General features: G+C 38.2%; 1 protein-coding gene and 1 long non-coding RNA gene across 12 annotated transcripts in view; one reads left to right on the forward strand and one right to left on the reverse strand.

Annotated features, from left to right (window-relative positions):
• LOC125613195 overlaps window positions 1-286 on the reverse strand; it is a 60,753-nt gene extending 60,467 nt beyond the window's left edge. For 5 of the 6 annotated variants that reach the window (XR_007343681.1, XR_007343685.1, XR_007343686.1 and 2 more), the window contains exon 1: window positions 156-286. This is a non-coding gene — a long non-coding RNA (uncharacterized LOC125613195). The remainder of the gene's footprint in view (window positions 1-155) is intronic. The other variant, XR_007343682.1, reaches the window with a different exon arrangement.
• Nrg1 (neuregulin 1) overlaps window positions 235-27,859 on the forward strand; it is a 990,069-nt gene continuing 962,444 nt past the window's right edge. For all 6 annotated transcript variants that reach the window (XM_048792709.1, XM_048792711.1, XM_048792714.1 and 3 more), the window contains exon 1: window positions 235-355. In XM_048792709.1, coding sequence (XP_048648666.1) covers window positions 235-355 — 121 coding nt within the window. The remainder of the gene's footprint in view (window positions 356-27,859) is intronic.

Consider the following 27,859-nt stretch of genomic DNA (forward strand, 5'->3'; position numbering starts at 1 on the left):
CCGCTGCCCACCGCCAACGGGACCGTGCCCTCCTGGCCCACAGCCACAGCGCCCAGCGCTGGCGACCCCGGGGAGGAGGAGGCACCCTATCTGGTGAAAGTGCACCAGGTGTGGGCGGTGAAAACCGGGGGCTTGAAGAAGGACTCGCTGCTCACCGTGCGCCTGGGGAACTGGGGTCACCAGGCTTTCCCCTCCTGCGGGAGGCTCAAGGAGGACAGCAGGTACATCTTCTTCATGGAGCCCGATGCCAACAGCAGCAGCCGCGCGCCGGCCGCCTTCCGAGCATCGTTCCCCCCTCTGGAGACCGGCCGGAACCTCAAGAAGGAGGTCGGCCGCGTGCTGTGCAAGCGGTGCGGTAAGTTCCTCGCCCCTGGGGGCGTGCTTCGCGGGGCTTGGAGGGCGCGGTGGGCACCCGGATTCGACGGCTGCGGAGCAGAGGAGGTCTCAGGAGTTGCTGGGGTCTGGGTGGCGGACTCAAGAGGTCCTCAGGAAAGGAGATTTCACGGGTTCCACAGGCAGAGCCTTTTCCACGTTCCTGTTTCCTAGGCTTTGCCACTGGTGAAAGCCCAAGTTTGGTCCTTGGTTGGGGCTGCCTGAAACTTTTTAAACCTTTGGGGTTTGGTTCAACTAAGTAGAATCGAAATGTGCCTGCTGTTTAATTGCCTGTGGAATATTGAATTTGGTTTTGGTTAGGAACTGCTTATTATGCGCCCCTGAGTGGGGCTTTTCCTCTGAAGGAGAATGAGTGAGGTGGACAGGATTTTAACGCCTTCTCTTCACTTTTGAATCCTGAGTGTGGAGATGAGATGGGCAGGGATTGTTTGTGTCCCTTGGGAATCCAGGCAAGGAAAGGACACCACTCGGAGATTTCTTTACGCAGGTGGCAGAGTTTTTGGTGAACTAAAGTCCAACAGATAGGTTCAATCTGTATCTTGTGTATATGTGTATGCAAAAGTTATAAAGTATTTTTTTTGGTGAAATCATCTCAAGAATTTTTGTTTTCTCAATATTTTGGTTTGGAGTATATTTTGGCACTTCAGTGAATCAGAACAGATGAACATAATTATGGAGCTTCACATGTAGGCCCTGAAGAAGAATTTCAGAAAAGAAGTTTAGCGGAGGATTTCCCAGACCTTTTCCCATTGAAAAGTATTCTTCCCAGGTCTGCGTCATATTATCAGGTTTGACAAATTAGCTGGTAATCTAATTACATTTCTGAGATAGCCTGCGTTTATGCCATTCATAAGATAATTTCTAGGATCTAAATATCTGTATTATTTCCTGATTACCATATAATCACTAACGCATAGCAGGGTTTCTTCTCAAACCATAAATTAACATGATTACACATTGCAAATTCTAACATGCATAATAGCTTTTTTCCTTGGTCTTTATATATCGGTCTAATAGATGGTTGGATTAATTGAATTTTCACAAAACTCAGCATCATGCTATATTCAGTATGCCTGTGATGCAAAGTATATCATTTCTTTTTAATTTGTAGCTAGTGAAGCCCAATTATTTAAATTTCTGGTTGATTCTTGTGTCCTGCAGTTAATTAATGTCCAATTATTTGGTTTTAGTGACAAGAAAGAGCAGTGTTCACCCACCATTCCCATATGTTAACAATGGACTTTGTGTGCCAGGGACCTGTTAAGATTGCACCACTCTGTGGACAGAAGCTGTTCAGAGTGGTGCTGAGGAAAACTGAGTGACGTTGGGATTCCCCATGACTGGCTGATAGATGTCACTGTAAAACATGGGAAGTGCTCTGCTGGGAGCTGACTTATTAGGGAACACAAAAGCTCAAAACCATTGTACTGCAGCTTATGTTATTCTGTTGTGAAATCTGCACAAAACCTTTAAGCCATACTATGGTCCAGTTTTCACATATTTTATTATATGTAATTCAGGAAGGATTTTGACTTTAGCCCTAACCACATGAGTTTGAAATCATTGACTCTACATGGTGGGAAGTTAATATAAAGGGGATTGTAGCTACCAGTGATGCGTAGGATTCGGGGTGTATTACTAGATTAGCAATGGTGTTGGTTATGTCTTTTAACTAGAAACAAATGTCAGACTTTGGAGGTAAAGTTCTTATAAGCACTCAGAGAATGTTTGGACATGGAAAATCCATGTTGTCTGGAGAGGAATAATATTCTGTTTTGTGCTTCTAAGGGGAAAAAAATCTTCACTGAAGGTCGTTAGTTTTGTCCTTTTGTTTGCCAAAGGAAACACATAATTGTAAATTGTGGCATGTTTTAAAAATTGGGATTTTTAATGAGTTGGAAACCTCCCTGCATCTAATTGAGTAGATTACAAAATCACAAAATTACTGCTCTGTGTTTGTATAATTGTTGTGTGTGTTTGGTTATTTTAGTGTTATATAATTTAAGGTAGGGTAGTTAGTACATTAGACCTCAACTAATGGTTTAGCTAAGGACTGAGTGCTGAAAGTTTCTCTTGCATTATTGCCCACATAGTAATCATTGCAATAATGGAGGGAAAAAGTAAATAGTATAAGCTTTTTTTTTTTTTTTAATAATGAAAACTCAGAAAATCCTTACTTGGATAATTGGGTGTAAAAGTGTGCGAGTGTGTATGTTTGAAAACTTGTGCATTCATCCAGTCTCAGTTTTATAGTCTCAGTTAACAATGTCTTTCAGATCCTACCATGCAAAGGAACACAGATAAGTGGAAAATATATATAAAGACAATAGGGGCTGATTTGTCCTGGTTGAGCTGCTTCTGTGTGCTTCCAGTTAGAAGATTTCAGGAAGAATGATGGAGCAGAGGGCCCTTATCTAATGACATGAAGGTGCCCTGGGGGTGTGACGGTTGTGTGCAGGTTTGAGCCATGATGCTAGGCTGGAGAGGAATATAGCAAAGTCATTTTGTGATATCGTACCCAGGGGAACAGTTTCCAGATCTCGTGCTCTCAGCTGCAGTGTCATTTCCTACAAGTTGCTTACTAGTGTAGAAACTACACATGCAACAGATTAGTCTTTCAGCTTCCCTGAAAAAATTTCCCTCCATCGAATAGAAACTCCTGAGTAGTGTCTGTGTTTTAAAAAGCTCTTTGAAAAAAGGACCTTTTGAAACAGAAACTGTTAGTGTGTTTTAGAAGACAACATAGAATTTCATAGCTTGTTTGCTTTATAGTTAAAGTTTGTATAAATTACACATTCTTTACAGTTGGTTAAATTCTTCCCAGTCTTCCAGTCTTTACTTTTTTGTTGTTGTTGTTGTTGTTCAGTGAATGACCTAAGAAACATTCTTGGGTTTTATGTTCATCAGAATGTAAAATAACTTGCTGTTTAATTAAATTTCTGATATTCAGGTAAATCATTGTTTGATGTGCTACACTTTTAGTTTTCAAAGTATTGTGGTTATACGAGGCAGAAATTGATTTCCAAAATGGAATAAAAATATGGATGCTCAATAACATCTACAATTGGGCTATGCCAGATTTCCATATTGATTATGTTCTTAACAAGCCAATCTAAATATTCTATATATCATATAACATTGGAATTAAGATCTATATGTATGTTGATAATATAAACATGTTTATCAAATATTTGTGATAAGTGGCCCTAGCTCTTTCCAATATTCTCAATCACCATTTAATAATGTGGGCTGACCTTATGGTGTTATGAAAATGAAAAAAATGCTGCAGGGATTTTCCAGCCAGCATTGAAGAAAATTATTCTTAATAAAAGCTATATTAAGGAAGTAGCAATAGGAACAGATATGGCTTGAATGCTTGTATTTCATGAATACACATGTAAATGTAATTTCCCTAGCATTTGTGACTGCTCTCTTTAAACCTTATAAATCTTGCTGTCAAAAATCTATACCAAATTTAACTCCCTTCTATCAAGGAGAGAAACTGTATATGTATTTATTTATATTTATATTAAAAAGTGAAACCAAGATAGGTCATTTGGGAAAACAAATCTTCAGATTAAAAATATTTTAAAAAGAGAATTTAAATATCTGTGTTAGAATATTTTACTAACACGAGGGGATAGTCCTCATCAGTTGGGAGGGATCTATAAATCCTCTGAATCTAGGGAAAGTTTTACCATATGTCTTAATGCATTAGCGATGACTGGGAAGCTTAAATAACCCTGAGGATCAAAACAATGAGCTGTGTTTCCCCTGGCCTGTGTATTTATAGCAAATGAGAGCAAAAGACGTGATTGGGCGGGTTACTGCCCTTGTCAAATATAATCTATTCATTGTTCAGGAAATCTCTTTTGCTTCGATACCCATTTTCTTCCTGTTATTTTTTCCTTAATTATAAACATAACATTTTAAAACCTATTTTTACATTTCAGTGACAATTTATAAACTGGCCAGATGTTCAGAGATCTTCAAATGCTCATCTGCCCTTAGTATTTAGCAATACTGGGGTTTTTATGGTTTGTTTTTAATGGACTTAAATGATGAAAAAAGTCTCTAAATAGCACTTATTAAATGGATATCCTATTAATCTTATATAAAAATGATAATGATGAAGACAATAAGGATGTAATTAGTGTTATTAGTGAGTCAAGCAATTTGTTACCCCCCCATAAATGTGTAACATGACTTAGTCAAAGTTTTCATAACAAAATGAAAACCAATTTTTAATGTTCTTATTTCTAAGTAACAGAAATAGTTCTTGTGTACAGTTTTCAACCCATTTATGAATGTTCTAAATTTTTGCATGAATGTTACCCTGTGCTCTTATGTTGTTATAAAATTTAAGGTAAAATTAAAGTAACATGAAAGAATGTGTAATTTAGCTAGTTTGTCCCTATTGTCCCATAAATATCAGTCACCTTATAGTATTTGAACAGCTGCTTAGTGATATGTCTTGTATAAATGTGAAGTTGAATTATTGAGAATTTATAAGATAAGTCTTACTGAGTTGAGTGATTGCTCTAGTTGACAGGATGTGTTTCATTTTGCCCAAGTTGTTTAGTGCTGTTTTGCACTAGAGGCAAACTTGTTTCTAAAAGCTTCTTTCCTTGATTTCTATCTTCTAATGATCCATAAAGGTTGAAGTAAATAAAAGAAATTTTAGTGAAGCTGAGAACTAAAAATGGGTTGACGAGTTATTTTGTTTTTGGCATAGATCCAACTGTTAGGCACCCATTTCCTCTAATAATAGGAGCCATCTAACCATCTTAGAGAGGGAGATGTTAAGTGATAATTTACCTTATTTTTTATTTTTTTTAAGAAGGCTAGGGTATTTTTCCCTATGGAAAATAGTTTCCTAGAAACTGTTTCTTAACCTTGATCCTCTCCATTAGAGCTTAGTAAAATTTATGACTTTCTTTTCTTAATAACTAAAACAAAATAAAAAGATGAAGAAGAAATTTCATCCACAACTTGGATGGTACATGGGAGAGTGAACAAGCACTTCCTAACTCAGTCTTCATATGTGTTTTCCCTTCATCTCTATTTCCCTTATGAAGATACTGCAAGGAAAGCCTTAGGTAAATGATGGGGCCATGAGTGGATCTCAGTCTGTGAGTATAGGATTGCTGTACATCATCACATTGACTCACCTTCTTTTGACATCTTGGAATTTGGCTGCCTGGATCCCAGTATGTTGGAAAACAGCAGTCTGAAATCACGGGACTGTGAATGCAAACAGTCTTTCTGTTCCTGATAGAATCCTCCTTCATCCCATGAGGACACAGATGGTAAGCTGCATTGCATCTCTAGTTCAGAGGCTTTTCCCCCAGAGCCCAAGACTCAGTCTTTGGATGTCTGCCTTGATGTGTTGGGAACTGTAAGAAAACAGCACAGAGTGGTGCATGATTTTAGAGGTGGCCAGATTTAGGAGGTAATGATAGGTTGAGAGAACCTAGAGGAGAGAATTGTTTCTTTTTCCTTTTGCTCTGTGATACCACAATATGGGAGCTGAACAGAGCCTAGCACAAGGGAACATGCCTGATAAGGGCACTGGAGTCTTGGTTGTAGGTGCATCCAGGGCATGGCAATGCTAAGAGAGGCAAAACCCTAACTGCTTTACTAAATCTGGAAAGTCCTCAGCAGTATGCTGTTGTCCTAAAAGTTTGTCTCTAATCTGGAAATTGCCATTAAGGCAAAGGAAGATAACAAATTGAAGGCTCAACTAAAACCAAGTGATTTTAATTATTACTCATTGAGTTTGAATCTTTTTTGCCTTTATGATAGTTATAGCTTGCTTTTTTAAGGTGTCGATTAAATGCTCAGTAATAATTAATCAAATGATAAATGACGAATTACCTCACTTTGTTTTATAGTTGGCAATGACTGATCTAGGCAAACTTTGGAAAGGAAAAAAAAAATCCCTCTGATTCTTTCTCTTTAGGTCACAAACTTGATGAGATGTGTGTTTGTAGGAAGTAGCATGTGGAATAGTAACCTACCAAGACACTACTGCCTCCTCTTACTACCCAGAGCCTCACCTCTGGATTGATCTTTGGCCATCAAAGAAAGGTTACTGAATTTCCCCAAACTTCTTTTTCCTCAATTATGTTCAGACATTTATTCCATGTAGTTTGTAGCCAAGTGGGGGAAAATTTTCAGGGTTGTAAATACTTGAAAGTACACAAGAGATTTTGAATAGTCTATGAATCCCTACCCCTGTTTTGAGCCGACCCATTCCCAAATCATCCCAGCTTATTATGAGTACTTGACTTCAGTATGCAGAAGTGTTTGCTCTCCCTTGATCTCTCCTCACAGGTGTTTAAATATCTCAGTACAATAAGTTATACCTTATATGGAAATTCAGTTCTTGTAACTAAAGATGGAAAAGCACTGCTTATATCCCAGAGAAGTAATAAAAAACAAAAGATTTTGGCTGAGTTACTTTTTGCTTACTTATCTTGTTTTTAATATCACGTCAGTTCTTGGTTACACAGCAGGTGGGACAGCACATGGCATTTGGGCTGTGATGAATAATGAGATCCTTTTCCTTCAGTTGGCCCCGGAGGCACTGTAGGAGAGAGGGCTTACTCCCAAAGCAGCAGATGCTGGGGTGGCATTTTCTCCCACCGCAGGGGGCCTCCCCTCCCTGGCTGCACCTTTGTACAGAACTTGGTGGCCATCAATGAGGAGAAAATGGATGGCTGTGTCTGCATCACTCAGAATTTATCTTAGACTTTGCCCTTGGGAGGTGATTCTGGCAGTGAGAACCCCTTTTCAACTTCCAGGATGGAGGGGTTTGGCTCAGAGTGGGTGTGCTTATTGTCCTGTCATTAGCACACCAGGGTCCTCCTGTGGAGATCATGTAGGCTCTTTTTCTTTGAAAGTCTGGAAATCTCTAGAACGCTCCTTTCCTCCACTGTCTTCCTTCCCATCTGCAGGGATGGGTCACATCTTGTTCTCACCTTCTCTAGCAACTTTTCTTTCATTGGAATGGGAATTTTATTTAAAAATTCTAACATTTTAGAATATTAAATTATTCTGGTGAGCATTTTTAAAAATTTTGAAATTTTTACTATTTTATATTTTACTATATTTACTATAAAATTTACTATTTTAACTCTTTTTTAAAAAAAATTTTAGTTGTAGTTGGACACAATACCTTTATTTTATTTATTTATTTTTATGTGGTACTGAGGATCGAACCCAGTGCCTCACACATGCTAGGTGAGCGCTCCACTGCTGAGCCACAACCCCAGCCCTGTTTTAACTCTTTTTAATCACAAAATTGAACTTCGGTACCTATTAAATGCTAACTTTCTGTTTTCCCCCTCTTCCTCTCCTTTGGTAGCTGCCGCTCTCTACTTTCTTTGTGAATATGACTACTTTAGGTACCTCATTTCAGTGAGCTTGTACAATATTTGTCCTTTTGTGATTGGCTTATTTCACTGAGCACAATATCTTCAGGGGTCATCCCTGTTGTACCATGTGTCAGTATTTTGCTTTTTAAGGCCAAATAATATTCCTTTATAAGTGTAAACCACCTTTTGTTAATCCATTTATCCATCAGGGTATGCTTGTGTTACCTCTATTTTTTGACTAATGTGAATACTGCTGCTATGAACATGGATGTATAAATATCTACTTGAGTTCTTGCTATCATTTCTTTAAGCTATATACCCAGAAGTTGAATTTATAGGTCACATGCTAATTCTATGTTTAATATTTTTGAGGCACTAATGTGAAGTTTTTCACAGCAGCTGCATATTTTATATTTCTACTAACAGTGTACAAGGGCTCTACTTTCTCCACATCTTCACCATGTTATCTTTTTCATTTTGATAATAACTATTCTAATGGCTATGAAGTGATAGTGAACAGTTTTATTTTTTTCTATACAAAGTTACTATGGCTGATTACACTGTCATTAATAAGAAACAAAAGTTTTCAGAAAACAAAGTTGTTCTCTATTCAACTCTTAATTTACATGACATTTAGGAACCTAAATCTGAATCCACCAAATAACATAATTTCAACAGATATTAGCTTAATAAAAATGATGAAAGGTTTAAAGAGTAAACTTGGCCTTGAAAACCTGAGAAACTCAATGAGCCTCAAAAAAATGGTATATTTATACTTGCTAACATTAGTCCAGAGAGGTGATTTGTCATATTTGAATACTATCAGAATCTTTTAATTGATTTTGCTCATTTATTAATTTTCCTTCCTAATTTCCTTGTCTGTATTCCTGTCCACTGCTCAGTCCCCCTCCTTTAAGTACTGTACTGGAATCTGAGTCATTCTAAAATGCTACTATGTTAAGCCTCTTTTCCTGCTCAGACTGTCTCTAGATGCACTATAGTTAACTATCCATCCTGACAGTCTATGTCTTCCTCATTCCAAACTGAGCCTTATCTTTCTCATCTTACTATTCGAACACTTTAATCCAGTCTAACTGCTCCATGAACAGGCCATGTGTTTTCCTTATTTTACTTCTTTTATGCAGGCCAATTCCTCTCCTGGGTCTCTTTCTTCCCTCATTTCTACCTGAGAAAATTCTGCTCCCCCTTCAAGGGTCAGCTCAAGTCCTATTGTCATGATGGTCCTCATGATGATTTCTGACAGAACATACTCACTTCAGCCTTTGAGCACAGAGCACCTTTTTACTTGTACTTTAGGTGATGATATTACAAAATTTCCTTATATTATCTTGTGCTTTTTATAATTTGTGTTTTTAAGCTTTTCTCTGTTGAGTCTGTTTTATTTAGTCAGCTGTGACTAAAAGACCTGACAAGAACAATTTTAAAGGAGGAAAAGTTTATCTGGGGACCCAGAGTTTCAGAGGTTTCAGTCCATAGGCAGCTGACTCCATTCCTTGACGCTCTAGGTAAGGCAGAACATCATGGCAGAAGAGTGTGGTGGAGGGAAGCGGCTCACATGATGATCAGGAAGGAGAGAGAGAGAAAGGGGGGGGGGGCAAAGGCATACCCCCAATGACCCACCTCCTCCAGCCACACCCTGGCAGCCTTCAGTTACCACTCAGCTATCCCCCATTAGGGTATTAATTCACTGATTGGGTTAAGACTCTCATAATCCATTCATTTCTCCTCTAAACCTTCTTGCATTGTCTCACACATGAGCTTTTGGGGGACACCACATCCAAACCATAACATCTCTCTTGCCTTACCTGGGGTTCTGCACTATTCTTGTGGGCAGATGCTTGCAATGTCTTCTGCTTTTTTTTATTTTTTAAACAAATGAAAAGTATCTTATCCTCAGAGTCAGAACAATCTTTTTCACTTCAGCTTTGCAATTTAGTACCTGTAAAATTTGGGGCACCTATCTTTATTTACCAGTTTTCTAATATGCAAAATGAGAAGAGAGAACCAAGATGCTTTTCGAGGTCCATTCAAACAGTTCCTAGTTCTTATCTAAGAAATGATCCAAACATAGACTTCTGCTCCTGTTCCTGGAATTCCACCCTCCTCCCCAATTTCAGTGTTGTTCTGAGAGGAATGATCTTTGGAAAACAACTGTTGAACTTTTGGACAATTAGAGAGGAAAAAGAGAATGGGAAGAGAGGAAACCTTCAAGGGAACATGCCTCCTTTCTCCAAATCCCTGTACCTCCATTGTCATTTTATTAAACTGTCTACAAAAAACTAGCAGTTCTTTATGTTCACCAGCATCATCTTTTCAAAAAGCAAAAACCATAGTCTCTGCAAGTCTTTCTTTGAAATGAGAAGGTATGATTAATAGATGAACCCCCAGCTGTAAACTTTTAGAACAAGGAAGTTCAGTCATTTGTTGTAACAAAATGAAAAACGATTCAAACTGTTTGACTAGGAATTTGTTTTAACAACATAAATGTGACAGTTTTAGGTTTTAATTACTAGCACTGTTACAGAAATGGATGAGGCTGGCCCAGAGAGTAGGAAGAATTTGATCTGCGGTGGGTGTGATGATATCATGGAGGGGCTTTCTGCCATGATGCAGAGATTAAGAGACCTTCTTTCTCAGCTTATGGTTATTGTGATTTGGGCCAGAAGAGGATACACTTAGTTCTTTTATGGGTAAATGGGGCAACAATGAAACAAGTTATAAAGTGAGGAATAATATGATCTGACTTTTAAAATTTCTGCATGAAGCACATTGGCAGCTCCTAAGCATGAAGGTCGGCCAGACAGGACTCAGTCAGGTTGGGTCCAATTTTTTTCCTTCAGTGCAACCTCCCTTATGCCCCTGTGGACCCAGAGTCAATGTTGTTTATATATAGTGGCTTCACAATCTATTCCTCAAGTGCAGACCTTTCTTTTTGGCTCTAGATCCATATAGCCACATAACCCAGATGTCACCCACACACTTTATATTACATACATTAAACAGTATGTGCCAGTCTATCTGCACAACTGTGTACTAATAACGAAATTACTGTCATTAATGTTAAAATCATCACTATTATTTTCAGTGGCTTCTTTGGTCAACATTCATTTCATGATAGATAGAGTATTAGGTGCTGATATAAATTCACTTAACCTCTCATCATTGGATAGCATTAATGTTTTCTTAGTTATCTCAAACCAGAAACCACCTTCAGCCTTATTATCAGTTTGATGTCTGAATCCCATCGGCTCTAACTCAGATAACAAACCTCAGATTCCTCCTTTACTCTAACTCCAGTGTCTCTGTGATAGCTCCCATTCTTAGTGTAACAGCAATAACTTCTTATCTTTGTCCGTGCATTCTCCGCCTCTTGGTATGGTGTCTCTACTGTTGCTAGAGGGATCTTTCTAAAATAGAAAAGATCATACTATGCCCTTATTTAAAACTTTTGAGTTGCCATCAGGATAAAATTTACGTTCCATTGAATGGTACATAAGGCCTCTATCTACTTTTGCACTTTACTACCCAGTGATCCAGATTGAGTATGTCCTTCAGTTGTGAAAGTGAAATAAAACTGTATATCCATGGATTATTCTACAGAAGGAATATGATCACTCAAAATGTATTCATAGTATATTGCCATAGTATATTGTCAACTGTCGTCGTACAATATTTGTGTGATTTACGCATCTATCTCTATCTCTATCTCAAGTTTCTGTCTGACAAAAGACAAAAAAAAGAGCCTAGAATCCTAAATGGCAAAATATTAACAGCATTTACTTATGGGTATTGGGATTATTGATGTTTAAAATTTTCTTCATTTTATTTATTTGTATTTTCTAGTTTTCTTTTTTAGAAAACAGAAGCAGTAAATACTATTTTTAATACAAATACTGACTTGTGACAAGAACTATGTCTTCAGAACACTTTCTTTGTCATAACAGATTTATTAGGTAAGTAGGCTAGCTGATGTAGCAAATGGCACCCCAAATATGTAACAATTCAGGTACAGTAGTTTATTTCTGCCCAGTGAATGGATGGAACTAGATGTTCTAGTCTTTGCTTTCCTCTAAGTTCTGTGCTAATGACACCTGGAGCATAACTGAACCTCGCCATAGATAGACAAAATTGGTTGGAAAAAGCAGTGTTCCAATTTGTGATGGTTATTTTATTTTCAATTGCATACCAAATTTCTGAAAAGTAGACAAATGTGTTTTCTGCTGCCTCATTGCAACGGGAGAGCCCAATGTGCAGAACAGATCATAAAAGTACCTGTGTTTATTGTAGATAAATAGCATATTAAACACATGCTCTTCCCTATGTTCAACCTAGCGTTTTATGGGTGAGTTTTGCAGTAAATCTTTAAGGTATAATGCCCACTATATCTGGTTTCATTTGATATCAATGAAAATGAGGAGGGTCAGACGGCCACATCCACTGTGTTTTTCATTGAGTGTTTGGATGCCTTTTTGAGCTCCCTGTTTAACAAATCATTTTGATATAGGGTCTGGAGAAAAACTCTCAGGCTTTATCACTGCTGATTTAATTGAGTTTCATGATGCACATTTTTTTTTCTTAGTAGGATAAATTAAAAATGGCTGATAAAGCTGCCTGTAAAAGCAAAATTGTTAGGTTAAACCTGCCCAATATATGAAACATATTGATGAGTAATCTGTCCACTGTTTTTAATCACTTTTATTAACTCTCCAGTAGTTTGATTTCCAGTAACTTGCTAAATAACTGTCATTATGTGCTCAGTAATATTTCTCTTTAAAATACTATTGAAAAGTCCATGAAAATGATTAAGGTGCCAATATCATCCACCTACCTCCTGTTAGCAAGAACTGCTGGTGATTTTATGATTAGTTGGGTATATGGTTGTGCTTCCTTTGTGCTACTCAGGAGGATAGGAAACCAATTCGTAACAGGTGAACAGATAACAAATGGATTTGAAGCTGTGTAAAATAGTCTTTTGCACATTTATATCTTTCATGTTATTATTATAAAGGTCTTTAAATAATTTTTATTAAATATTGAGAAGATAAAATACTTATGAATTAGGTGTGTGTTGTAAAGAATAGTGGTTTTTTTTGCTATTTTTATTGGTTCTTTTTTTTTAATTTTGAGAAAAAAAAACAGTTTTTATCTAGACATGCATGCACAGAAAAGCATTCACTGTTTTCAGATAGAGGATTCAGAACTGTTACCACAATTTGACTAATTATTATTTTTTAGTTAGTATGTATTATTTTTATCATTTTAAATTTATTTATTCTAATTAGGTATATATGACATCAGAATGCATTTGGATTCATTATACACAATTGCAGCACAACTTTTCATTTCTCTGGTTGTACATGATGTAGTGTCACACCACATGTGCAGTCATACATGCACTTAGGGTAATGATGTTCATCTCATTCTACCATCTTTCCTACTCCCCCGCTTTGCGCAATCAAAGTGCCTCCATTTTTTTCCATGTTTCCCCCATTATGGATCAGCATCCACTTATCAGAGAGAACATTCAGCCTTTGGTTATTTGTGATTGGCTTACTTCACTTAGCATGATATTCTCCAACTCCATCCGTTCACCTGCAGATGCCATAATTTTAAGACTAGTTATATATTTGGTTGTGCTTTTCAGTTTGGTTTTTGTCATGGGCTATTTGGCTTTGTAAGGCTCTTGAGAACTAAAGAATAGCTTAAGGCTTTGTCATGCCTGCAGGTCAATAAGGAACATATTTATTAAAAGAGATTAAAAATTTATCATTAATATACCCCTTATCACTTTTTCAGTCAGTTTGCATGCCCCCCCAGTTCCATTCCTTCTTATGTTCCCACCCTGCAGGAGAAATTACAGGGATCATTCAGAAGGTGTTGCCTAAATAAATTATGAGAAATATGATATTGCTAAACAAATGTCAGTAACTAATAGAAAAAAAAGCAGGGAATTCACTTAATTAGTTATTCAGCAAGTATTTATCTGGTATCTATTGTTGATAGTCTCTGTATTGATTTCTGGGATGACGGTGATGAAAAAATTAGGGCCCATTCTTTTTATCATTTTTAATTTATTTATTCTAATTAAGTATATATGACAGCAGGTATAATTAGGTATATATGATTATATCTAATTAGGTATATATGAACTAATAAGGTAGAAAGATAGAATAGCTACACAAAGAATAACATTGTATATAATTACAACTGTACTATATGTTTTATGGGTAAAGTACCAGGGTTATCTCCACAACATAAAACAAAAGAATCTATCTTGGTCTGAAAGATTCAAGAAGGTCTTCTTGAGAAAGAGACATTTCTGATAGGTCAAGGATGACAAACGGAAAGGAGGGAATTCCAGCCCTGAGGCAGGTGAGGAATAATTACAGTGAAGAGGGCAAGAATAAGGTCTAAGAGGCAAGGAAAAGTCAGACCATTCAAGACTTTAGGATTCTGGACTTTGTGCTAAAAGTAAACAGAGGAAACTACTGGAGTTTTATTTTTATTTATTTTTATTTTTTAAGCAGTTTTCTTTTTATAATCTTTACCACTGGTTGCCTTGTGGACAGTGGACTGGGAGGGACTTAGGGTCCATGGGATGCAGATAGGACTCCAGGTAGGGCATGGAGCCCTAGGACAAGAAGCCAAGGATTTGAGATTGTTTCAGAAGCATCTTTTAGTTTTGGCTCTGAAGGGGAACTGCTTTCAGAGGGAGGTGGAGAAGATGCCTTCCTGGTTTCTAGAATGAACAAATCATGTGCATGGTAGTTAATGAGTTGGGGAAGGAGGAGGGCTCAGTTCAGTGTGAAATGAAATGTTAAATAAGCCCTGGAAGGTACATAGAGCTGGAGATGGGCAGTGAAGTGAGGGTTGGATCACAAATGTTGCAGTTATGAACAAGGATGTGATATTTCTATTTCCATGGAGTAGATCAGATTGCTTAGAAAAGAGGGTTGAGGAGTGAGGAAAAGGGAGTAGAAAATTAAGCGTGAGGAATAGCAACTTTAAAGTTGAGACAAGAGAGCAGACAGAGTGGCCAGAAAGGGTTAATTAGGGAAGGGAGAGGAAGGAGGCCTGGGGATGTGGTTTCCTGATGGAAGAACTGTGTCTGAGTCCCTAGAGTGTCCGAACTGGAAGATGGGGAAAGGAGAGCCAAACCTAGCATTTTTTGAGTGCTCACAACTGCTGGACACTTTATACTGAAAATTACACATTGTAGTTATCAGCAGGGAGGACTTACAAAGCAGTTTTGGCCAATTGCTGGGGTGGAGCCCAGGTAGGAGTGGGTTGAAGTACTTATGGCCAACCTCTGGATTATTAACGTTGAATTTCAGCAATCTTTATTTATTTGAACATAAGGAACAGGAAAGTATTTTAAGTACTTAAAGGTTTTTTTTTGGGGGGGGGAGGATGGTATAAGAAGAATATATTTGAGAGATCTTTATTTGTATAAAGATAAGATCTTTTAAAAAATGATCATAATTGATTATGTTATATGTACTATTATTAAAGTGTTGCTGAAGGTCACCTTTTTATCTGTGTATTTTCCCTCAGCTAAAAAAAAAAATTCTTTCTTATGTATCACATAAGCCCCTTCAGTGAAAAAATTACTGTTCAAATTTTTCTTGACATGGTGACTTGAGAACTAACTACTGTCTCTATAGTTGATACCCAGGTTCTATGAGAATATAATGCAGTGTCACATAAGTACTTGTGAAGTGACACCTATCAATCTAATTTAAAAGAATATTTGAATCAAAAGGTCCTTGAATCACATCTTAGATTGACACAGGAGCTACCTTTACCGGGAGCTATGACTGAGCATTTTAATGAGCAGCAGTCAAGAAATTCAAAGTTATTATTCTGATAGTAACTGAATGCATTTTTCCTGCCCGTCTATATGGAGCCTTTTTATTGACCTAGTAAGCTGTTGAATTGATGCATTCTAGCTATTATTTGCATAAGGAGTTTGAACCACCATGGGAAGAATGATTTTGAATTTCCTGCTTTCATTTGTTTACTTTCTGAGCAACAATAGCATTTTCATGGAAGGTTTGTTTATTTTTACATTGAGTTTTCCTAATTTTGATACAGTGTAAATAAACTGGGAGTTCTATTTCTGAAGTCCACACTGCACAAGTAAAAGGAAATGAGGGAAAGAACAGAAAGGCCATCTCCAAAACATAGGAAGAAAATTTCTGAATCCTTGGACCTCAGCTCCTCAGCCTAGTTAACTCTGGAGAGCCATAGATGAGTTATTGAACTAGGTGTTCTGATCTTGGACACACCAGTGGTTTGCAAATGGTTTGCATGTCAAAATATGGAGATTGCTACTAGACTCTTGGAGAAAATAGTAACCCATTTGGTCCAGGGTTTGTCCTGATAATCTGACTTTTTGAAACACTTTTGGTGATTTTAATGTGGTTTAGGTTTGGGAAACTTTGGATTTTTGTCTTTTTCAACTAATAAAGTTGAAACTTCTCTGAAAAAGAGGGCATGAGTAAGAACTGGAGAATTAGAATTTACTGAGTTTCTATTATGGGCTGTACATTTTTACATATTTTACCTCATTTATTCCTTAACACTATCTTGCAGGCTATATCATTTTATTCATCTTATTCCAATTTTAACTCAAGATTCAAAAAGGTTTACCAAACTTTAAAGGTCATGCAGCTGCTGGGAGGCAGAACCTTTATTTGTATTCAGCTCATTTGATGTACTCTGTTAGAATCATGTCGAGGTTCAGAACAATGCATTCTCATGGAATTCTAGACGCACCATCACCTGGGCCAATTTGTCTTGCCTCTCACTTAAAGTATACCCATTGGCAAAGGTAGGCTTTCCTATTTAGGGAGTATACATGTGGATAGCCAAGTGGGAGGACTGGATATGTTTTAAGAGTATTGAAGTCAGATGTACTTGGACAAACCTATGTCTTCACAGTATACAGTGAACATGCTATTATTGTGACCAGAGATGACTTTCTGTCTCTCAAAGATCTCTACTAACAAGTTCATTAATTATCTGAATGAGGAAATACCACACACTGCACATAAAGAAATGAGACATGATGGGGCCCAATAAGAAAAATTCTGGAGTCTGGAGTGGGCTTAGCACCATGCTGCTTAAGGGCAGGTCTTGACTTCTAGATCTCAGCCTATTACTTGTGATTTTGGCAACATAGCTTGATGTTTCTCAACTTTAGTTTTCGTTTTCTGTTTTTAAAATGAGAATAATATGTCTCCCTTAGAGATGAGTGCATGCCAGCTGAGATAATGTATGGAAAGCACCTCTGTCCTCTTAAGGGCCCTGTTAATATTAATTCAGAGAGGCAAGAGGCAGCTTCCATCTGGGAGTGTCCCAGCAGAGGTGCTGTTCCCTTTGTAGGCTGACTCTAAGCAGCAGGGAATAGTGGGGCTGGAGATACAGAAGAAGATGGCAACAGAGGCAGGAACAGAGAGCTGAGCCTCACCAACTTGACTGTTGTGCTTGCCATTCTCTACCAACCAGGGAATTCTCTTAATGTATGTGTCAGGAGTCCTTTAAGAGTGCTGCTCCAGGTGTGGTTTGCAGAGCAGCAGCACCAACCTGGTGCTCATCAAGGCTGCAAATTCCTAGGGCCCCTCCAGACTCACTGCTCTCCAGGTGTTTCTGATGCTCAGTGAAGCTGAAGAAGTGCTATTTCAGCAGGCATATGCCCTCAGTGGTGGGGAAGAGGTTTGGTCAGAGGGGAGCATTGTCTAGGCTCAGTCATACAGGAATACCATGTGTGACAGTGGCAGCTGCAGCAGCAGATGAATGACACTGAGAGTGGAGGAAGAGAGACAACAAGAAGAGGAGAGGAGAAGACTTTTCCTAGAAAAGATACATGGTAGCACACTCCTTTCCACATGGACTCCAGGACATGGCACCAAGAATGAGCAATACTAGAAAAACCAGAAAGGACTCTCTTCAGAATAGCTGGCATTCCAGGAGAAGATGTAATGCAAGAAAGGAGGTGAGGGAGTATGGACTGGGTCTGACAAAGAGGACAGACGAGACCTTTCTGAACCCCTTGCCAAGCCATGAGTGATCCCCAGTAACGACACAGTAGGATAGGTGTCCTTGGAGAGAGGAATCAAAATGGCCTGGATCCCAGAATGACTCGAAAGGAACCATCCAGCACATACAAGGAAAAATAAGCAAACAAAAAACCAAGACCCAATGTTCCACATTTTACGTGCCTAACTGGAACGCAGCGTGGTTGCTCTAACACTTTGAACTCAGGGCTTTGGGAGGATTTCCCATCTTGGTGTGTGCTCTGTGGAACTAGGTTGAGAAAGCAGAAATGTTGCATTTATTAGAATATCTTAGGGAAATGGAGCAAGATGAAAAGCAAACCTTTTGTAGCTACTAAGACAAAAAAGGAATATACTGCTGCTTTCTGTCTTCTCTGTACTAATGATAAGGATTTGAGCTTGTTTAGTGTGATTGTTCTGTGCTAGCCCTTCTTATAGGTTATATCACTAAATCCTGATCATAATATAGAGTTTGGTATTGTTATATCCATTTTACCAATGAAACTGTTCCAGAGCAGTTGTAGAATTTGCCTCAGGCACACAGCTAAATGCATGGTGAAGTTGGCATACAGAACCAAGGTATACTCATTAGGAAGTATCTTTATGTAGACAGGCACAATGGTGCCCATCTATAATCCCAGGTTCTCAGGAGGCTGAGGAAGGAGGATAGCAAGCTTAAAGTCAGCCTGGGCAATTTAGCGAGATCCTGTATCAAAATGAAAAATAAAATAGGAGTAGGGGTGTAGCTCAGTGATAGAGCACCCCTGGGTTCAATCCCCAGTATCCCCCCTCCCCACAGTACCCTTTTGTATTGAATGCAGGCTCCCTGTACCTGATTCTTAGGGGAAAAAAAAGTGAAATGCAACATATGTGATGACCATTTTAATGTAAGTAATAAAAGTAACAGTATTCATTCCTTGCCCTCCCTAATTCAACAAGTACTTATTGATTACTTAGTACTCCTGGCTTGCTATGATTGATTATTGTTCTGTGAGATCTGGAGAAGTTTGAGGAATTTATAACACAGTTGGGAAAAAGGACATGGTTATGCTCTACCAGAATGAAGCCATCATGTCCTACAAAGGGAACAGCACCTTTGCTGGGGCACTCCCAGGATATCTCTGACAAATTTGAGACAAAACTTTGGGGGTAGAAGAACTACATTTCATTTTGTATTTACAGAGTATTAAATTCATTTGCAGAATGTGTTGCCTATATTTGTTGTGAGTTGGAGAAACAATTAGAACAAGGAAAGTCTTATCAATTCTAGATATTTGCCCCTTTTGGGGGGAACTTCTGTGCTAATATAAACTCACCTGCCACTAGAAATAATTAGCCTTCACAAAAGAAGCCCCCCCCCCCCCCCCATGAAGGAATGAAGGAAAGTTTGTATCTGATTTCTTTTTGGATGAAAAATGTCTATCACCTGTTTTTCTTGGAAGAAATATAATTTCTGTTTTAGTAGGAGAAAATAGAATTAATACCCTGACTTGAATTCTGTTATCAGAAGCATAGCTTTGTCTTTATCTTGAGGTAAGGTTTTTCTTATATACTGTTGGGAGCCTATAGTGACATAGTCATTTTCTGATATTATTTGGCCAGCATTTATTCTTTCAAATTCATGTCTCTGGTCTCTTATAATTGTGTTTGCATTTTTTATTACTAGCATTTAATAGCGACCACCCATTAAAACTATTGCAGTCCCTAAGTGTATTATAAATTTATCTGACTTGTTATTGCTTTTGGATTATAAGCTGGAAAATAATTAAAATTCTTGTTCTTGTTGTAATGCTATTATTATGATGATTTAGTATTTCCCCAAACAGTTTATATAATTTGGTCGTTTTCTTCATTTTTATGTTTCTTTTGTTTGCTGGACAGGATATTTAATAGTTATTTTTAAAAGGAATAAACTCTCAGAGCTGTTGGTTTGAGAAATCCTTTTACAATGCCATACTAATCTATTTAGTTCTCAGACATTTCTTAGTAGATCAAAGGAATTTCCTGGCCACTCCCAGAGGTCTGACTGACTTTTATCTGTCTTAATGAAGGTAATTAAGATTCCTCAGCTTACCGGGATCTGGTCCTGGTCCTGAGTGAATCAGTCCCCAGAAGAACTTTGGGAGAGGAGTACCAACAAACAGAACCAAATCTCTAATGTTATTTAATTTCAGTATGTGTGTATTAAGGTAGTTCTTGCAGTGTGAGGCCAAAGTGCATAGCCTAGACTTGCCAATATTTGAAGAAACATATGGGTTCTTCTTTTTCAACTCAGATAATTATTCTCATTCCTGTGTCATTCATTCACTTATGATGGATCTGCAACACTGCGTAGACATATAGGAATGAAGCAAATAGACCTTCAACTAGTAATCCAATGCTCAGCATGTTCACTGTATCATTGATTTTCACTGCTAGTTTTATAGCATATGGCTTTATAAAAATTATTAATTAAATGATATGTTCTGACCTTTTCTAAGCAATGTCCTATGGATGGCCAAAGTTTCAAATCATCTACAACAAAACATTAAAAGTCAATGAAAAAGTCTTTGATGTACTGTTCTTAATCTCCATATCCATCGTAATTTATTGAATAAATATGCGTGGAGCACTTATTATGAGCCAAACACTGCAAAATGCTACAGATACAATGCTGAATAAGGACCTTGTTTTTATGGTACAAATTCACATGTTACAGTCTGTCTACTCAGCCAGTCTTTTAAAGGCCATCTTTTCCTAAAGCAGCTTCTGAAATTAAAAGGAAAAGAATCATTTTAGGATTTAATCTGAGTTTTAGTCCTTTTCCTGATCACACAACAGGACCTGGGAAAACAAGGAGCAATAAGAGCATTGCTTACTAAAGCATAAGGACTTCCATTACAGGGTATGGGTGGGCACTTTCAAGACAAATTAATCCATACAATTAAACTGTTCAACAAGTGGACAGAAACAGGTAGCCTCTGAGCACAGGGGATATTTCCAGATTGTCACAACACTGACTGATCAAGAGTTCTAAGTAGCATTCAAGTATCCTTTCCCATAAATTTTAAATTAAAAAATATAAATTAATAATAGGCAGCTAACTGAAAATGAGCTATCCTTTAAAAAATAGCATTTGTCCCCATGAATAAAGGACTCTGGAAAATGTTAGGAGAAAGTTATAGTTGATTTAACCCAGGGTGGTTTCTAGCATTGTTTCAAAATGATGGAAAAAGATGTTGAAGCCTTTGCATTTTCAATGCCTGTAAGTTTTACCTGGCTGCCTTGCATTCCTGGATTCTGATTTGGTCCATTTCTACCTCTCATTTGATATACTAATGTCTGAGTGCCTTCGTGTTCCAGGACCTGTGCATATGATGCAGATGCAATTGCAGTAAGTCAAGATTTTCATCTTTTAGGGTCTCCTTTAGCTCCTTCCTGCCAGCTTTGTGACAGGTGCTGATGGAGCCTCACATGTGTCTCATGGTACAGGATGATGTGAACAAAAATCCTCCTCAGATTTCATCATCACTTCTGGGATGGAATGGAATTTTGAATGTTAGAAACACTTATAGGTCAGAGAGACAAAGCATATCAAGAACTTGTTGGAATGTGGGAGGAATAAGTAAGGGACTCCTTTGGGTGCCTCTTCTCCCACCCTTCCTATATGCTCTCCCCAAGATGGGACAATTTGTCATGTGATTGATCTAGGCTGTCATTTGCTGGGCCTTCTTTCCTTCCTGTGGTCAATCATGGAAAGGCTTGGGTTTCCAGGGATGGGCTACTGTGCACTGTAGGCCCACTGGTCCTTTCTGCCCACTGTGTGGATGGTACACTGGGAGGGGGGGTGGGATCTGGATGTACTGCCTGTCTGCCATCAGCTTGGTTTGGTGAAGGGGCTGTTTGCTCCAGGGACCCAGGGCAAATTGAATTGGAAAAGTAGGAAACCTCATTTAGTACTTATAGCTACACTTTATGCCCAAGCACTGTGTACCAAAGAAATTCTAGATTTGGAAGTTGTCAGATTTTCAGAGCTTGTTCAACTGTTGATGGAAATGATGGTGAGTGTTCTATTTGATTCCATCAGTAGGGAACTTTAGAGAGGAATGGAGATAAGGGAGAAATACAGCATCAGTACCCTTACCCGTATCACCAAACTACCAGCACTAAAGAGAGTCCAGTATTATCGCCCTTACTGGGTATTGGGTACCCATGACTCATTTACCTGTGGATGATGGCATATATTCGCCTTGTTTTCCTAGTTAGGTTATAGGTAGGAGATGTCAAGTCTTCACACAACTGGGAATTCCCACAAAAGGAAGGCATCAATTAACCAGTTTTATTTTTCCACTCCACAGTTTGATGGGTTTATTTGAAGAAAGAATTATTTAAATGAGTATTGAGGATTAACTCAATATAAAGAATCAGGAGCTACCCATTTATAGAGTGGAAGAAAGGTTAAAAATCTGAGGGAGGAGGTATAGTTGTTGGTGAAAGTTTGCTGAGAAGTTGCCTGGGAACTTATTCAAGGCCAGGTGGAGGGATTGTTCTACCAGTTAACTCAGAGTCCTTCTAGCAACAGTCTTCATTGTACGTAAATTCTCTTTAATCTCTTAAAGGGATAGTTAGTATATTTTATATTTAATTCTATGTAGTGCTAAGAAGAAGAAGAAAATCCTAATGTTTTACTAGACTCACAAGTGATGAGACCCCAAAAGAACATAGGCTGGTGTGGGAGGGGAAAGAAGATTGGTTGTAAAAATCAGGCACTGCAGTCAGTAATTTCTATTGCAGAGAAAAAGAATAAGGAAAAACTAAATTAGAGTATGAATGAATTAAGGTAACACACCCTGCTTGGTCCTGTGGTAGATAAAATGATATAGAAATAATGGTCAGTAATCAGTGGGCTTATAGTTTAGTTATGGAGGTATTTGATCCCAGGAAGATAACTACTTCCCAAAATTATTTTTGGCAAAATATCAAATGAGCAGGTCATGGGTAAATAATTTAAGTATTCTGAGGAGGTGAAGCTCTCTTCTTCTTGGAAGGGTCATAAGAAACTTATTTTCAGGGAATACTGTTTTAACCAGGTTTGTTTGTTGTGTGTGTGTGTGTGTGTGTGTGTGTGTCCAAAATACTGACAAGAACAACTTAGAGGATGAAAAGTCTATATGGGGCTCATGGTTTTAGAGCTCCCAGTCCATAGATCACCAACTTCATTGCTCGGGCCCAGGATGAGGCCCGACATCATGGCGGAAGGGCCCAGCAAAGGAAAGCTGCTCAGCTCAGGGTGGGGTCAAGAAGCAGAATGGAGGGCCTGAGGGGCAGCAGTCAGAAGAGGTCAGAGAAGATGTACCCTTCTAGCACACACCCCCAGTGACCAGCCTTCTCCAGCTATGCCCCAATTGCCTACAGTTACTATCAGGCCATTCAAACTAGGGTATACTGATTAGGATACAGCTGTCATAATCATTAACTTTTTCATCGTTAATGGTAAAACTCAGGACTGGATTTTTTTTTTCACTTTTAAAAATATACTTATTTTTTAGTTGTAGGTGGACACAATATCTTTTTTTTTTTTGACTTTCTTTTTTTTTATTGGTTGTTCAAAACATTACAAAGCTCATGACATATCATCTTCCATACATTTGATTCAAGTGGGTTATGAACTCCCATTTTTTACCCCAAATACAAGTTGCAGAATCACATCGGTTACACATCCACATTTTTACATAATACCATATTAATGACTGTTGTATTCTGCTACCTTTCCTATCCCCTACTATCCCCCCTCAGGACTGGATTTTAGACCTAGGTCTTCTGGCTCCTTTCAACATCAACTTGCCCTTATGGCTTTCTGTGCAAAGGCATGGTCTGTGAGATAAGAAAGCAAAAATTTTGTACCCAGGATGGAAACTTGATGAAGGTAGTAAATTTAGAAAGCTTGACTTGGAAGGAATCAGAGACCAAAGGAACCACTGAGGGAATTCCAGGCAGAGTGGGCTCTATATTTTAGATATCTTTTAGAGAGAAAAAAACTATGGAAGGAATGCTAATGTAGACTTGGCAGAAAGGTTTATTTAGCTTGTAGTTTTAAAAACTTGATACTTCCAAAGTATAGATATTCATTTGAAAATCAATGATTAATATAATAAGTCTTTATTTAGTTTTTCTCTTGTTGATCAATATAGAAAGCATAGGCTTTCTTCTTTTAAACTTTTTAATTCTTATGGCTTTGTTTTGTTATAGTGCGTTCATTCTGGATGCATTAATGAGCTGATGTGATATGACCCAGGGCTCCCATCTGTTTAATTTTGCTAATTTGCTCCATTTTCAAATGAGTTTCCTTTGCTGCAAGAAGCAGCAGCAGAGCATGAATACTGCTGAAAGGAATTTTGGTTACACCTCTACTGCCACCTCTGGGGCTCCTGGATAATTCTCTTATCGTCTTTTTGCCATTTGGGAATGCAGCCACATTGTTTGCAATTGAAATATGGTTTTTAAATGTGCCTCCCACTGTGTTTTTATAGAAGGATAGCCTCTTCTCCTGGAAAATAAAACACCATTGATTGAACCAAGAGCCCTTGGAAAGGGCTTTAAGTACTACTGCTTTAATTGCAAACTTCAGGACAAACCCAGGGCCCAGGAGCAGCAAGCTGCTAACCTTGGGCTGTTGTAAAGACAATAGTGAAGCTTTTGGATGTAGGCAGCAGCAGTTGAGAGGAGGAGGGCTTGTGGGAGGCATTGCTTTCTTCAGGATTTGAGCTTTGCATTAAGTGCAGGATAGGGGTGGGGCAAAGCGCTCCCTCTCTGATTTGTGTTTCCTGGGACAGTTCTAAGAACAGGGGCTCCAAGGCCTCTATACTTCCTACCTGACATTGACTAGAGGAAAGCGGGAAGGAGGTCTAAATTTTGCAGATTAGAACTTCTCAGGAAAATAGCTGGCTGGGAAAAACAAAAACAAACCCAAATGTTCTGGCTTAGTCCTTTTAACATGGTACTCTTTCCCTACTTTTATTCTGAAGGAAAAAAAAAAAAAAAGAAAAGAAAGAAAGGAAAAGACTAGTGTTTCCCTTCTCTGGCAGAACACACACAGAAGAGTTGTCTTTTCATTCTGCTGCTTTGATGGTGGGCTGTTGGGTAAATTGTCTCAATTGTCTGGTTAGGGGAGATAGACAAGTAGAGGTTTGGGAACTACTGGAGATTTTGTAATTTAGTTCTCAGGATTTGGTCTGTTTCCCAGGGAAAATAACTCATTAAATACTGAGGTGACTGGATGAAATTGAGTTCACACCTCACTGGCTCATTCAGATTGGTGTTTTCCGCCTTATATCCTTTTGATGGGATATTACCATATGTGTCATTTCTGGCAGGTTTAAGGGACAGTTGTTGAGGCTAAAATGAAACTGGTGGTCATACCTGTTTTCCTGACATTCAGTATTTATTCTGTGCCACACAGCACTCTAAAACTTTACATGTGGTAGCTCATTGAAGTAGGCACTATTGTAACCTATTTGTCAGGTGAGGGAACTGAGCCCAAATTCCATTGTGGAGACAGCAGGCTGTTTGGCATCAGGGTCTCTTATCTAACCAAGTACTCTAGAAGATAGATATTTATCTTATTAATATCACTTTGAATATCCATTGGCAATTGATTCTTCTTGCCTTAGACCAAAGACGTTCTCAGCCTATCCATGCATTCATCCTTCCACCAATGTAACAAATATTGATTTAACAATGTTCTCAGACCAAGATTAGGCATTAGGATATGAGAAAAGACCCAATTCCTACATTTGAGGGTTTTCCCCCTCTAGTGTAGAAGACAGATAAGCAAATGGAGTGCCAAAAGGTGTAGCATCTGGCCCAGACTACAGAGGGCTCATGCATCAATTTAGTATCTTAACAAAGTACAGTGCTAGAATATGTTGGGCACTATTTACAACAGGAAATGCTCCTCCCACCATCCTCAGGGATTACAGTCTTGTTAGGGGAGATGGACAATTAAGGAGCATATTACTGTTTGGTGTGATAATCACTACGATTATTCCCACGTATCAGTAGGGATGCGGCATTTGTAAATGTACAAGACACAAGGTACTCATAAAGGTACCAGGAGATATAATGTCCTGTTCAGGAAACTGCACAGCTATTCAGTCTGGCTAGAGAGTCCAGTTTAAGCAGAATAGGAGTAAGAGGTGAGGATTGGAGGGACCCTTAGATTGGAATCAAGGGTAACATTTGCCATTTTAGGAACTCCAGATTCTCTGAAGATAGTGAAAATAGTACTGTGTACCTAGTACTTAGGGTTCTGCCTCCTTCAAGTACTCAAGTCACTTTCATTAAAAAGTAGAAAAGAAGAACTAAAGATTAAAATTAAGGGGGCTGGGGATGTGGCTCAAGCGGTAGCGTGCTCGCCTGGCATGCGTGCAGCCCGGGTTCGATCCTCAGCACCACATACAAACAAAGATGTTGTGTCCGCCGATAACTAAAAAATAAATATTAAAATTCTCTCTCTCTCTTAAAAAAAAATTCCTCCTTTAAAAAAAAAAAAAAAAAAATTAAGCAATGATAGGCTATCACAAATTCCAGAAGAATGGGAATCCTGTTCCCATTCTGTAGTTATTTTATTATTGGAGACAGGATAAAGAAGAGAGGTCTGACTCTGTGTCTATTTCTGGGATATCAGTTCAACAATAAAAATGTTAAAAAGGGAGGGATGAGGTTAAATTCAACGCACATCAAATTAATTTCAGATTCTTGTACTAAGACAATGATCACATTTCAAGGTCATGATGTGGATCAATGAGACATAGAAGTTATGAGTGAATACTTGAAATTTCTCTATATGCAAGCAATGAGAAGTCATGAAGCTACCAGATTTTGCACTTTTTCAGAATTAAAAGGAACGTAGTAGAATTGGATGATGGGTTATGGAAACTTTTATTCTTGGATCATTGGTTTAGATAGATCCCAGATTGGCAGTAACCAAAATTTATTTCAATTTTTGTCTGCCCAAGGGTTGAAATGAAGTGGGCTAATAGATGTGGTTTTGCTTTTTTTGGAGGAATGCTTTTGTCACTCATCACAGAAATCCCTAAAGCTAACTGGGATTTCCCCAGACATTTTTCCAGGATATGTGGTCTGACAGAAAGCTCTTTTGTCTCAAGACTTCTTTGCTGTTGTGTCCAAATGGACATTGTACTAAGAGTACCATTTAAAAGCATGGATCTAATTTCAGTTTATTGTTAAATTCAGTGGGTCAGAAAGTACTATATCCCTAAACAACAATAGCTGATTAGAAAATGGTAAACTGGATATTTGTAACTGCAAGAGTGCTGGAGGCAGGGGTAGGTGGAGGTAGAAGCCTGGCTTTCTGGTACATAACCCTAAAGCTCTTTTAACCTTTTGTCTCGTGCTCCATCGAAGTAGTAGGTATGCACCATAGGGTATTGTGCACTTAGGGTACTAGAATCTGTTTTATATGACTTCATGTACTCAGTCTCTGGTGTAATGTATGGTATACCATAGGAATTTAGTAAATGTGAAAGGAATGAATAAATAATATTGTCAACACTGAACAGTTTGGATGTCCTGTGTATAACATAAACTCCTATAGGGAAAAGGAATCTTGGTGTAACATGTATATTATAGAACAGATAATTTTAGGTATCTGATACTTACAGACTTAATAGAAATTTAAGACTAAGGTAATTCTGTGCATTTAGTTCTGTTTTTCTCTCCCATCACCTTCTCTAAACCAGTTTCTTCTCTTACAGCTCTACAAGTCATGAAAAATCTTTTCCATGTTATTTATTCATTTATATTTTTAGGATAAGAACCTACTGAAACAGACCAGCCAGCACTGAGTCCCTCCTCAGTGACCTCGTCACTCTTGTGGTCTAGTTCCTTTCTCTTTGTTTTGCTCACGGGCCAATTCTGTCTAATCTCTTTCTACTCCCTGATCTTCTGCAGGGGCTACAGGCCTTTCTCTATAATTTTGTTTTTTCACCCCAACCAGACTTTGTCCTT

Source organism: Marmota marmota, unplaced genomic scaffold (genome assembly GCF_001458135.2).
Source record: "Marmota marmota marmota unplaced genomic scaffold, marMar, whole genome shotgun sequence".
Lineage (NCBI taxonomy): Eukaryota > Metazoa > Chordata > Mammalia > Rodentia > Sciuridae > Marmota > Marmota marmota.